Source organism: Anarrhichthys ocellatus, unplaced genomic scaffold, assembly GCF_004355925.1.
Source record: "Anarrhichthys ocellatus isolate YVR2014 unplaced genomic scaffold, GSC_Weel_1.0 scaffold1121, whole genome shotgun sequence".
Lineage (NCBI taxonomy): Eukaryota > Metazoa > Chordata > Actinopteri > Perciformes > Anarhichadidae > Anarrhichthys > Anarrhichthys ocellatus.
In genome coordinates this window covers 1-13377 of record NW_022281095.1, presented here as the reverse complement: position 1 = coordinate 13377, position 13377 = coordinate 1, and the positions used below count along the sequence as shown (strand labels likewise).

General features: G+C 44.1%; 2 protein-coding genes across 3 annotated transcripts; one reads left to right on the top strand and one right to left on the bottom strand.

Annotated features, from left to right (window-relative positions):
- Window positions 1-57: 57 nt before the first annotated feature.
- Window positions 58-5472, top strand: LOC116377320 (transient receptor potential cation channel subfamily V member 1-like). Its single transcript, XM_031838934.1, has 9 exons — window positions 58-555; window positions 660-755; window positions 850-920; window positions 998-1163; window positions 1238-1304; window positions 1417-1751; window positions 2012-2136; window positions 3508-3614; window positions 3703-5472. The coding sequence occupies exons 1-9, from the start codon at window positions 388-390 to the stop codon at window positions 3780-3782; spliced, it is 1215 nt and encodes a 404-aa protein (XP_031694794.1). The 5' UTR covers window positions 58-387; the 3' UTR covers window positions 3783-5472.
- On the bottom strand, window positions 4065-13238 carry LOC116377319 (protein FAM222B-like). Of its 2 annotated transcripts, none has more exons than XM_031838933.1 (3): window positions 10513-13238; window positions 10307-10434; window positions 4065-9358 (listed from the first exon to the last, which is right to left on the bottom strand). In XM_031838933.1, the coding sequence occupies exons 2-3, from the start codon at window positions 10386-10388 to the stop codon at window positions 7314-7316; spliced, it is 2127 nt and encodes a 708-aa protein (XP_031694793.1). In that variant the 5' UTR covers window positions 10389-10434; window positions 10513-13238; the 3' UTR covers window positions 4065-7313. The 2 variants fall into 2 exon arrangements, with proteins under 2 accessions (XP_031694793.1, XP_031694791.1); XM_031838931.1 differs by having other exon boundaries at window positions 12041-13238.
- Between the last annotated feature and the right edge of the window lie 139 nt (window positions 13239-13377).

Below are 13377 nucleotides of genomic sequence, written 5' to 3'. Positions count from 1 at the left end.
CTGCCCCAATGGATACCAACGTCTCAATATCTCGGTAACCGCTCCTAACCGGTTCCATTGTCAGACACAACATCCTCCTGCTTCAGATAATATAGAGCAGGATTAAGTCAACAAATATGTATTCTATATAATGTTCATTTTATAGATGTAGACATGTAACTATATATGGAAATGATGCTCAAGATATGCCTATTATAATGGAGGAATTATGTAGCGGCACTGCAAAATTACAGAAACATCTGGCAGTGCTCTGGCAGTCGTTTACCGTTTACTTTCTTTGTTTCTGTAAACAAGCTTTCATGGCCTTCACAAGGCCCGATCAAAGGCTTTTGGGGCGTCGCTGTGCCAGTTTCAATAGAGGCCTTTGATGTGGAAATGATCCTGTGAATGTCGCCTCAGAATCGTCCTGAGATGCTCCAGATCGAGCCGCTGCGCAGCCTTCTGGAGGACAAGTGGGACAGGTTTGCTTCCAAGTTATTCTTGATGAATTTCCTGGTCTACCTGTCATACCTGAGCATCTTCACCTCTGTGGCCTTCTACAGGAAGGAAGGACAGGTAAGGCAAAAAAACTAAACCAACCAAACCATCCATTGATTAAAAAACGGTTTTAACGACTTCATTAACCCTGAGCAATGACTCCTCATCCTTTTGACTTGCAGCCACCTTTTCCCATTGAAGATGACCCGCTCGACTACATTCGCTGCATTGGCGAGCTCCTCAGTGTCCTTGGAGCTGCGTGGTTTTTCTATAAAGCGGTGAGGAAGTGGAATCCGGTTCCAGTAATTCACACAAAAAGAGTCCCAATCATTTTTAAACTATTTGTCTTTGTCTTGACTCCCGAATCCACAGTTAACTATTTTCAAGAGGAACCCCCCAACCTTCAAAGCTCTGTACATGAATGGATTAATTGACATTCTATTGTAAGTATCGCCTTTAACCTCTTGTGAAGGACAGATATATTATCAGCACTTTCTTACCACTCCACTTTGTTTCGCAGTTTCCTGCAGGCGACGCTCCTCCTGATCTGCACAGTGTTGTACTTCTGTGGGTTGAGAGAGTTCGTTGGACTCCTCGTGCTGTCGCTGGCTCTGGCCTGGATCAATGTTCTTTACTACTCAAGAGGCTTTAAACAACTGGGGATGTACAGTGTCATGATGGAAAGAGTAAGTAGAAGTACCCAAAAGTCTCAGCGTGAGACGTGGGTAGCCTGATTTACAGTCTTTTTCTTTCTTTTTAGATGATCCTGGGTGACCTACTACATTTTTTGTGTGTCTATGGTGTATTCCTTTTTGGCTTTTCTGCTGGTAAGACTTTCACAGACGTAAAATGCAAAAAGTTAAGCACATGCAGAATGAAGAATTTAAGATGTTCAAGCAAAGTAAAGTCTTCTGACTTAAATTTTCTCCTCCTCCGTAGCTATTGTAACCCTCATAGAAGACTCTCCTGCAGCTCATGAAAAGCTTCCTGATGGCACTCCGGCACGTGGGAGGAGCTTTGATGATGAGCCGTTTGAGTGCAAGAAGCCAAGTTACAACGACCTCCGTTTCACAACGCTGGAGTTGATGAAGTTCACTATCGGAATGGGAGACCTGGAGTTCACGGACCACGTTCAGTGCAAGGAAGTGTTCTACATCTTGCTCATCATGTACATAGTGCTCACTTACATCCTGCTGCTCAACATGCTCATAGCCGTGATGGGCAACACGGTTGAAAGAATCTCCAAAGAAAGCGAAAACATCTGGAACCTGCAGGTGGGAAGCTGCTCTGGTCTGTAAACTTGTTTTACAGCACGCAAAACCTCGCAGGAATAAGTTCATCTCACAAATCTAGGATACTTCTGAAGGATGTCTGTAAATGTGGCTTGATATTAGTAGTGAATATAATATTAATAGTAGTAGTAGTAGTAGTATTCATTTTGAAGAAGTGCTTCGATATTAAGGGTTTCTAGGTTGTGCACAAACAAACAAAAACACCGGGGCTGACACACTGACATTTTGTTGCACGTCCTCAGCGGGCCTTTACAATTCTGGACATGGAGAGGACTCTGCCGAGGTGCCTGAAGAGTAAGCTGTACTCCACGCTGTCGAAAATAGTGTGTTTCAAAGACGAGCAGGGAGAGAGTCGAAGGTTCTTCAGGTAAACCACCGCTGCATGTGTCTGATATTAACGCCTATTGTTTAGTCTGTACAGGTGTTAAACAATTTTACAAACACGGTGGAGTGTTGAGCTAGATACAAATGTGTCTAGGAATTACTGTCTTAATCTTGAATACTGGCCACCATCTTTTAAAGGCTCAGTTCACTCAAATTTACAAAGAAACAAATTGTATCATTTACCAGAGGCCTCACTGTGTCATACGCAGCGTCGGAAATACACGAGGGCAAAGGGCTAAACTGCCCCTAAGAAATATAATTTTGCCCCTGATATCACTAGGAGAGGGGCAAAAAATGCCCCCATAACTTCCTCTAATAATAATGATACTTTAATGAACTTGTCAAAAACATCATAGCCTATATGACCCGGTCCAGTTGCCATAGAATGTTTTTTATTTTTGCCTTGACTGATTCGTCTTGACTGGTTCGCCTTGACTGGTTCTTCACGCACCGAACGTTCTAAACAAATAAATAAATGGAGCGCTTCTTCATCAGACCTGTGACTGCGGTCAACTCAGCAGACACTTAAATTTTAGAGCGGAAAGATTAACGTGACACAACATCCGCTTTCTTCAGACGAACATCCGGTTTTCAGAATAAGATGCCAACAAAGTATACATATTGCATAATGGAAATTAGATTAAATGAATTATATTCACATTAAGTATAAAACATGCTACCTGCATCTCGTGAGTTAAAGGGAAAATACACCTAAATTGTGCGTAGTGTCTTTATTCTTTGATTTGAGGGTTGCTGGAAATGAATAATACCTGACTGACAGTCAATTAAGATATTTTACTTAGCAAAAACTCTGAACTGAATTTGTACCTTCAAATGGCACATTTTTTAAATTTTGAAGGTGCTGTAAAAATGTTTTTCTCAAAAATTCCACACAATGACTAATGCATAAGTTCAGGACAAAAATGGGTAATATCACAATATTTGAGGTGCTACAAAAATATTTTTTCTCAATAATTCCCAATGACTGATGTATAAGTAATCAAGGCATCGTTGACTTAATAATTGTTAATAGTTAAATGTAATAAAGAAATTTTGTTCAAAAAAATCTGAGAAAACACTTTGAATCTGTAGACTACTGCCTAATAGTCTTATTATTGCCATTTGATGAGAATTGTAAGCCTAATTAAGTATATTTATTATTTTGAACAAAGGTTCAATGTTATTGTTTCAAGTTTCAAAAAGTGCCCCCAATTTCTTTTTAAATGCACCTGGATTTCAGTCAGTGGGGGCAAACATGTAAAAATATGTAAATTTCCTACCCTGGTCATACGGACAGCTTGTATTTTTCTAGTGTCTATTCTAGTATTCCAATGTGTGTCTTCTTCGACCTCAGGGTGGACGAAATGAACTGGAGACAATGGAGGTCAGATGTTGGTTATGTCCACGAGGAAGACCCCGGGGAAAGCATGATGAAGTCACAGCCCCCCAACCAAACTGCTGGTAGGACAACAGAGCAGACAAACAAACAACTTGCTGTTTTCTTACTGTGTAGGTGCCACCAATACTGAGTTGCCTTTTAATCTTCCAGGGATTCTGTGGAGGCCAAATCCAGTCTTTGAGAGGATCGGTGCTAGACATCGCCAACAAACGCACACCACTTGTGTTTAGGTTCAGCACAACATCCAAACCCAGATCCATTACAGTTACAAGTCTGAACTTTCACATTCAGGGGAGCATTTGCAGCCACAATGGTCCCTTCCTTCTTAAAAATGTTTTGTATGCCATGTCCACTTCAGAAAAACATTAGTCTGTCTGTACTGTATATACTGTCAGAATTATACCTGTAGGAACACTAATGCTCTTGTTTTGAATGTCTTGGCTGATAACAGAAAACAGGTTGATCTTGACCATATGAATGTGTTTGTAACAAAGACAGTCTCCCGTAAAAGCTCCGTGTTTGCAAACTTTATTTTGGTTAGGGGGAATGTTTGTGCAAGACATTTTTATTCCTGAAGGTTAGGCAAAACTGGAATATCACATTTTCACAAAGTAGAGAAAGTAAGCCCCCCCTCCTCCACCACCGTTCACAACAGGATACATCTTCAATTGATCAAAGACAATCGGATTAATCAGAGTAAAAATCAATCTAGAGGGTCGTCTCATACCTGTGTCCCAATAGATATTGCCATCAAGTCGGCTAGATGAGATTCTTACACGTCCACGTGTACTGTGTGATAATAGTGTGAAAGGAATCACAGAACATGCAAAGTTCCAGGTAGAACATCTGAATCTGTCTTGGCCGAAACAAAATTGGGGTGCACTGTGCAGAGAGGAACCACTCACTCTAGATTTATTTTTAACACTCCGTTCACATCTTTACTTCACAAGATTTTCTTTAAGCGTGACAAACGAGGGCAGCGGCTCTGCTTTATGTCACCGGGTTGCTGCTCAGTACGGTCAGAACATCAGTTCCCGATACAAACTCGCCGAGGCTTTTAGGCCGGGGTGGTTACAGAGAAGGGACGCTTGGTCACTTTGGTCAGTGAGTCAGCAGCAAACAGTTCACACATCCTGACGGCGTCGAGGAGTCGTGGCACACTTCAGGACTTCTAGTCCATGACACAGTATCAGTAGTTATAACTAAGTAGCTTGGTCCCCCGTCAGAGATTAACTTTGTGCGCGTTGTCGGCGCGCACACACCTGTGTGCAAGTACCCAAGCTTAACATACACACACAAGCACCCATTCCCACATTTCTCCATACTAAGCCCAGTGGAGGCACTTCATATGAAACTGTAGAACCTGACTATGTCGGGCTGTAACGAGGCAGTTCAAAAATAAACCGGGCAGGCCTGTCGGATCGATTAGTGTTGATTTAAGGTTGAGAAACCCACACGGGCCTGCAATGCAGTGGGTCAAACTCCTGAAAATCACTGCCATTCTGAGTCCTAGTCAGTTATTACATAGATTTGGAATAAAGAATAGACCAAATCTTCACCATGCGTCCACCCCATGAATAGGAACTTATTTTCACTGATACAGCCCATACACATTACTATTCACACACACACACACAAATCATACTAGTGTGTTCAGATTAAAAGTCTATAGCAGCTTTAAGGGGCAGGCACATCAAAAATGAGAACCAGGAAAGAAAACTGCCATTAAGTATAAAGACCAAAACACAGAAAAGCTACGGCTCGCATCTAAGCTGTCTCTCTTTCTGCAGACGGCGGATCAGCAGCTCTTCCTCCCTTTTGACCTGTACTGTGTGTTTCTGAGCACAAATCAGAGAACGGAGAACAAAGCAAAGAAAAGCTCAGCGCTGGGAAAGACGTCAGATTAACGGACAATTCAGCTTCCACTGCGTCAATGGGATTCACCTATGGCACCTAATGTGAAAACACCTATGGCTTCAGGATGCAGTGGTCCAAAAATAATAATAAATTAAATTATATCAGGATATTTATTAAGTATAACAACTAAAAAACACACAGTCCAAACACTTTAAAATAACTGCTACAGCCCTGTTCTACATACCTATTCATTCAGCTAAATACTATTCATATTTTAACATCTTAAAATCCTTGATAGGCAACATTTGAGACAGTAGGATGGGTGCTTTATCAAGTAGGAGTAGCATGATTACCTTAATGTTTCAATGTAAGGCAACATCACCACTTCCTTTGCGCACACACACACACACACACACACACACAACCTCTGTCCAATGACCAGACAGTACAGAGTTCAAATAAGCTCCAAGAAAAGAAAAGAAAAACTTCATTCTTTCTCACAGCAAAGCCAGACTGAAGTTGGGATCCTAGCAAAGGAAGTCAGTTAAGGTAAGTATTAAGTAGAGGATAACCACTGTGACATTTAAGGCTTTTTTTCCCAGAAGGCTTGAGGCCAGCAGAGCAAACATCAACCCGAAGAAGAGGACTAGAGGAGCTTGATGCTAGACGCAGCTAGCTTTACATGTCCTTCCTTTGTTTTTATAGGTAGCAGAGAGACGGCGATCAGTAGACGGAGCCACACAGGTAACGTCCACATCAGCTCACTCGTGTTACAGTAGTAAGGTGGTGAGGGGAAACCCAAGCGCTTTTCCCACCTTGCATTATTTTAAGTACTTGCAAGTAATCAATTTACTTTTCACACACTGACATGCGCACGGCATTTTAATATGAATGGGATGCTATTCTGTTGCACGCCAGCTACAGACTAATAGGGGCTAATGGACTTTATGATCCTCTTGCCAGACGTCAGGCCGCAACATTTAAAAAGGAATTTCTACAGTTCAAGTAGGGCCGTCTGCAGAAATACGACAAAAACAGAAATAAGTTCTTCGTAAGCGATTATTGAAATATCACACACACACACAAGAGGGCACTTTAGACTTACCAAACAAAGAGTCAACTACTCGCAACTCCACAAACTACATGGAGAGTGTTACTGTTATTTTGCTAGTGCTGGCGTTGTCTTATTTTTGAACTAAAGTTCTGTGATGGTTGGGCGTTTTTGCACACTGTGATCACCCATTGAACCATGCAGAAAAGAAACAAACTAGCAGGACACAAACGGCACAGTTCAGGTGCCATGTTGTATTCCTGATAGAGGAAGTGTCCACCGCGACTACGAGAGGAGCCTCTGGGACAGAAACATTAACAGTCCTATTAATTGCATATACATGTAACCTTATTTAAATGGATCACAAACCTGTTAAGAGGATAAATAATTGCAAAAAAAAGAAAACATCACACGAGGACATCCTAATATCTTGCCTTTGGGCAGTTGTAAGGCCAGAAATGCTGAAAATAAAAGGTTTTACATGTCAACCAAGGAAAAAGCACTGTGACAATCATATTCTCATCTGCAAATGAATAGTTTAGAACACAATATATACACGAACAAAGAGCAGCACATCCATGCCAGTGATGAAAAAGAGGAATTCTACTCGACAGTGGACAACAATCTCAAAAACCCTTCATCTGCAACAAAGGTACGACATGGCTTAAGACCTGAGGAATACTTTGAAACATCACAACCTGGTGGGGTCTACAAATCCAGCTCTGGAGCAATTCAACTGTAATTGATCACTTGCAAGATCTTAAAGAATAAACCACAGGAGCTGAAAGTAGCTGTTGAGAAAAACTCAAAACACAAGAAGGGGAGGGGGCCGGAGAGGGGATAAGCGCACGCTTTAATGGTAGCCCGGGTGATGAGCATGAACGCCACCGCCGCTGCTGTTGTTGGGCTCCTGAACTTGGCCCATGGCCGACCTGTGCATCTTCTCCATCACGCCCATGTTTTGCTCCTGAAAGCTGGGCATCTGGAAGCCCCCTCCTAAGAAATCCACGTTCTGCATCAACTTGGACGGGTCAGGAGGACCCTCTTTGCCCGGCCTGTACTTTGCCCCCGGGATGCGGTTCGCGGAGGCAGCAGCCTGCCCTCCCTGGAAAGCCCCGGGGAGGTCCTGAGGGCCGGATCCATTGTTACCTGCTGTGGCCGGGATGCCGCCCCACGGCGGCTGCATGTAGTGGCCATTAATGTAAGGCATAGAACCTACTGGGCAGTTAACGGGGGACGACGGCCGTGCTTTTTCTGAGGGGTGCTTCAGGGCGAAGGACTGTGCGGCGTTGGGTAGCTTGTGGGAATAGTTGAGGTTTCGAGAGGGGTAAGCGCACTCGGTTGGAGGCTCCATCCTTGGGTTCTTGCAGGGATTGGCCCCCTCAGGGGGCTGCTGCATGTGGGCCAGTTGATGCTGGGCCCAGGAGCGCTGCTGCTGCTGCTGCTGCAGATGTTGTAAATGTTGCTGCTGCTGTAACTGCTGCTGCTGTTTCTGCTGATGTAAATGGTGCTGCAGCTGCTGTTGCTGCTGCTGCTGCAGTTGTACCTTCTCTGGGTCTGCGTGAAAGGCAGCTATGCTATTAGTAGCAGCTATACTGGGCTGCGAGTGGAGTGCAGCATTGGGAGTCTGAGCTGTGGCTTTGTCTGGGTGTCCCACCATGAGGCAGCTGGGCACGGAGCCCAGGGCTGGGTGGTGACAGGACACCCTGGAGCTGGCGTTGATCAGAAGGTTGCGGCTGATGGGGCTGGGGTTCGCAATCTGGCCCTCGCAGACGGAGGTGGCGCCCATACCGGCCCGTGCCTGGCACAGCTGGTTGATTTGGTGCACGATGCTGCTCAGGTCACTCGGCCGGTTCTGATGCAGGCTGGCCGCCATGGACAGTGGGATGGTAGAGGTAGATACAGTTACATTTGGTGGGGCGTCTGCGTCGGGGAGCTTCCGGGGCCCGTACGCCCCCGGTGGGGGCTGCTGGAGGCTGTTGGGCGCAGTCGGAGGCCCCGCGCCCGCAGCCTGGGGGAGGGGCTGTGGGCCGCCTAGCCCCTGGGTGTGCTGTATGCTCGGAAGCTGAGCTCCGTCGGACATGTGGCGCAGGTCCTGAGTCGCTCCCTGCTGTGCAAGTAAAGCTTGCGGAGGAGCCGCGTGATGCTTTAGTGTCTGCAGATGAGAAAGATGCTGCTGCTGCGGGACGACCGGTGGATGAGGCTGGCTCTGCTGCTGCTGCTGCTGCTGCTGCTGCTGCTGCTGCTGCTGCTGCTGCTGCTGCTGAGCCTGGGTGTGAGGCAGACTCTGCTGCCTCTGTATGCTCTGCGGATGAGTCAATCTCTGCTGCGGAGTCTGAACCTGGGACAAACTCTGCTGCCGCTGCAGAGCTTGTGAATGAGCCATGCTCCTTTGCTGTAAAGCCTGCGGGTGGGGCACGGTTTGAGGCCGTTGTACAGTCATTGGATGAGTCATGCTTTGCTGCAGCGCCTGAGGGTGAACCATGCCCTGCTTCTGGGCGTCGGGCGGCGTCGGGCCTTGTAGGTGAGGGGTGGGTTGAGGGAGATTTAAAGTGCTTTGAGCGGCGTACGGCCCGCTGTGAGGGTTCATGGCGGCCTTCTGGAGCTGCCGGGCGCGGCTGCTGTCCGACTGTTTGACGAAGCCTTTGGCGGGCACGCGGAGGACGGCCAGCAGACCCCTACTGGAGCTGACCTGAGACGGGTAGGGACTGTGGCGCTGGCTGGACGAGGACGTGTCGAGCCCGTTGACTGTGCGGCGAATGTGCTTCCTTTGAGGTACTTTGACGCTGTTGGGGAAGATCTGGATGGTCAGAGGGCTGTTGGCAACTTTCTTAGCAAAGGCATCCAACTCTGCTGGGGTTGGATAGCTGGCAGATCTCATCTTCTGTGTAGTTTCCCCTGAAACATGTGGAAGGTCAGACAAACAAAAACACGTTTACATGCACACTAATATTCCACTGTTATTCTGAGTTTGATACGGGTCATCAGGCCTCGTTCCGAATGGAGCGTTTTCCGATTAAGACGTGGTATGTGCAGATATTACTCCGGTTTTAGGAGCATTCTTTGCGTCTCGTGCCTTGAACACAATCCAGCCAGAGATGCATGACCAAAAGAAGAAGCCCGCATCTCTGGTCGGAAGGAGAAAAGCACCAACGTTTAAACATTATGAAAGTTTTTGGGATATGTACAAATACTGCAAAGCCGACGTTTTCAAGAATGCGGTTGAAGAAATAAAAGGATGTAGGCTGCTCCGCTGTTGGTAGAAAACTTTGAAAAAAAACATTGGCTGTATGTAAACTGGAATATTCATTTTCATTAGCCATATAAACAGCTTAGTAGGAATATCTTGTGTATGTAAACCTAGTCGCAACACTTCATACCGACACGTACTGTAACACTACACTGTAGGACAACATGAGATGTGGGAATAAAATGTACTGCAGCGTGAGCTTCGTGGTGACTTCATCTGCTCTCTATTAAGAGCTCTGCAGCCACTGAGGCTTTGGATCAGATGCACGGTGCCATCAATGACGAGCTGGCACTTCTCTTGACAACTAAATAAAATAATAATTCAACGGATGTGTTTAACCCTCATCTTAAGCATGGATCATGTTAACCACGCTATAATTCAGTTTGTCCATCAGTCTACAGAATTTCTATTATTTACACTATAAAAAAAAAAGTATTGCTCTTGAATTAAAGGTTTTAAGGTCAATGTATGACACAATGTTCCATAATCACACTTTCTTGTCATCTTAGAACGTGGCTACGTGATCGACATCGTCCGATCCCGACTGCTGGCCAATGACTCATCTAAAGGACAGATAGGACCACAACGGCACTCACATTTCTGAAGTCCGGTGTTCATCTGCGTGCGGGAGAGAAGTCTGACGGTAGGGTCACCTGATGCCGGCAGGCAAGCCAGCATGTCACTATGACGCTATTGCAGCACGGGACACCTTCTCCTCACCATACTGGGGGAGAAACAGAGCAGCACCAGTCAGCCAAAGACGACACTTAGGCTGGCCTGTTTTCATATCCAGTAGTTTGACCTTTTGCAAATGGCCGCTTGTAATAAACCGACGTCCTGGTTCTGTAGGAGCTCGTGTGCGCAGCAGGCGAGCAGAGACGGCTTGAATAAAACACCAACTTATTGTACGATATATGGACAAGACATTGATCGTTATTCATCATCATTATCACACTCTCTGTATGTGTGTGTGTGTATATATATATATATATATCACAGTCTCTGCCTCACTGTGTGGAAGAGACTGGGATCATTCTTATACGTGTAAAGTAACATCAGGCTTAACTTTGCAAAACAAAAAGCAACAAATAAATACACATAAAATTACTTATTTTTTCAAATCTATTATTATAATCATAAATTATACAGCAGCATTTCTGGACCTTTTATAGACTAAACTAGTAGTCAGTCAATCAAGAGAAATAGCGGTCGGAATTATTGAAAATTATAATAATTCTTAGTTGCAGCTTCAGTGCAATGTTATTCCTCGTCTCCTCCGTTGGAAGAAGGCAGGGAAGGATCTCTGGAGTGTTCTTTTACGGTTTAGTCACACATTATTTTGCAGATTCATCACAGATTTGCAGGCGGTTTATGATTCACCATTAGTTCACTTCCACTGGTCAGCTACATGAGAGACTTGTCATAGTGGTGTCATCTTTGTAATCTTTGTGATCTTAGATTCATCACAGATTAAGTGGTAGTTGTATACGATCATGTCCATACTTATTCCAGCACTGCACCACTCTCTTACTGATGGCACGTCATTGTGCTATTGTTGATTTTCTCCAATACATATTTATTGATGTACATAGCAGTTGTTTACTTTTGTCCTGCTTTGTCGTCCTTGTTTTTAGCGGTAGGCCTGTGTCTATCTCTTAGTATTGAGAGCAACGGAAAGCCAACGAGTCAAAGGCCTTAAACGTGTTCAATAATAATCCAATAAAGCTCCTGGCTCTTCCGTTTGATCTGAACGCAGACCAGCGCTTCTCTCCTGACTCGGCTCTTCTGTTTTACCCTCGGTGTGCCTCAGGAGGACGCAGTGCGTGTAAAGGAGAAAGAAGATCTTCATTAATGCAGACCGGATAATAACGTGACCTTTCCTACAGAGACAGCTCACACCTACCGTGTGGATCTCTGGCACCGTCGTCGGCTAACGCCCTGAATTAACCAGAGCACCGACCGTGTCGGATCACACCATTACTACAGCCGTCATGAGTGAGGTAGCTCCACTTTCAGACAGCCAGTCTGTAGCGAGATAACGTTAGCCATCTGACTAGCAATCCAGCCTCAATCTGCTGTAATTCACCACAGCTAGCTAACGTTAGCACAGACCTAATACATGAAGCGGGGCTATTTCAGCCAGCTAACATGGACTGGACTGACTGCGGTGGGAAATCACAAAAATGCATCGTTGAATAGATTAGCTCGAGTCCCAATAAATAAGGAGCTTCTTTGTGCTTATTGTGACCAGGCCAGCTGGTTAGCAAACTTTAGCTTTTCATAGACGGAGAAACACCGACGCGACCCGAATTTAAGAGCATTATACTTACTCCTCGCGAATCTATGAGTAGGGGAACTTCATTTTGTGGAGATTTAATGTTTATATTGTATTTTTAGAAAAAATGAAGAGACCATCCCCGGTGTTGGTTCTCCGAGCTGCTGCTGTCTGGCTACGGAGAGCAACGTCTGTCGGGCATGCGCAGACAGCGAGGAGGACCGCCGGTTCCTGCATTTAGGCGTCAGTGCTAAGCGCCTGTCCAATAATTCCCACAGATGGGATGTTATACTATTAAAGACATGACAAAAAAAGCTCAAGGGCGTAGTAGGCAGTGGTGGAAGAAGCACTCAGATCTTTTACTTATGTAAAAATAGCAATACCACTGTGTAAATAATATGTTCCAGTCCTGCATTGGAAATCTTGCTTCAGTGAAAGTACATAAAGCAGCATCAAAATACCATATACCAAAAATAACGGTGCTCATTATGTAGAATAGCCCACTTCAGAATAAGTATGAAACACTAGGTCATGATTTCATAAAAGTGGGGCTCTTTTTTAATTACTTTATATGTTGCTGGGTAGCTTAACCTACAATAAGACATTACAATGTGTTAGTTGATTCATATTTTGTATTAATAACCTGATTATAAAGTAATTTAAGTCAAACAAATGTAGTGGATTAAAGAGTACAATATTGGCTTCAAAAATGTAAAAACAAAAAAAAGGTACAAGTGCCTGAAAATTACAGTACAGTACTTGAGTAAATAAATTCCACCGCTGGGTGTTGGCATTGCAAGTTTAAGTCGAGAAGTACAAGCACCATAAATGTACTTTAAGTATCAAAAAGCAGTCAGTATTGCAGTATATTATCATTTACTAAATGACTGCAGCACCTGCAATGGATTTGATTTAAAAAGTAGAAGGATCACAACAAAGTCTGAGCTCCCTCCACCACACAAGAAGTTTACATCAAAATGAATGCAACTTACTTTAATACATATTTATATAAACCCTGCAAATAACACATTATGAAAAAATGTAATTCTGCCCTCCATAACAAAACATATTTAAAAAAATAATAATAGTAAATAATTGATAGAAACAGTTAACATGTTAAACCAATACTGACAAGAAAATAAATAAATGAAGCATGCAAAGAGATTATGACAGATATCCGGTTTTATTTTCTATTAAACGACTTATATCTAAACATTGAACAAAAAGTTTGGAAATTAGTGTTTGGTAGATTATTTCTCTGTTGTAACAATGCTTCTTGGCAATAAATTGTATACCGTTGGAAAGCCTGTTTATTTACCTTTTTAAACGGTGCCCCATTTGTAAGGAACATGCATTTGTGGGATGAGCAGCACAGCTGAGTATGTGGGTTGC

Bases quoted from the DNA above. Each gene is read 5' to 3' on its own strand.
- LOC116377320 (XM_031838934.1), top strand. From the start codon at position 388: ATGTCGCCTCAGAATCGTCCTGAGATGCTCCAGATCGAGCCGCTGCGC. The intron at 1,164-1,237 runs GTAAGTAGAAGT...CTTTCTTTTTAG, and splicing joins ACAGTGTCATGATGGAAAGA to ATGATCCTGGGTGACCTACT. The intron at 3,615-3,702 runs GTAGGACAACAG...TTAATCTTCCAG, and splicing joins GCCCCCCAACCAAACTGCTG to GGATTCTGTGGAGGCCAAAT.
- LOC116377319 (XM_031838933.1), bottom strand. From the start codon at position 10,388: ATGCTGGCTTGCCTGCCGGCATCAGGTGACCCTACCGTCAGACTTCTC. The intron at 9,359-10,306 runs GTGAGTGCCGTT...CACATGTTTCAG, and splicing joins GAACACCGGACTTCAGAAAT to GGGAAACTACACAGAAGATG.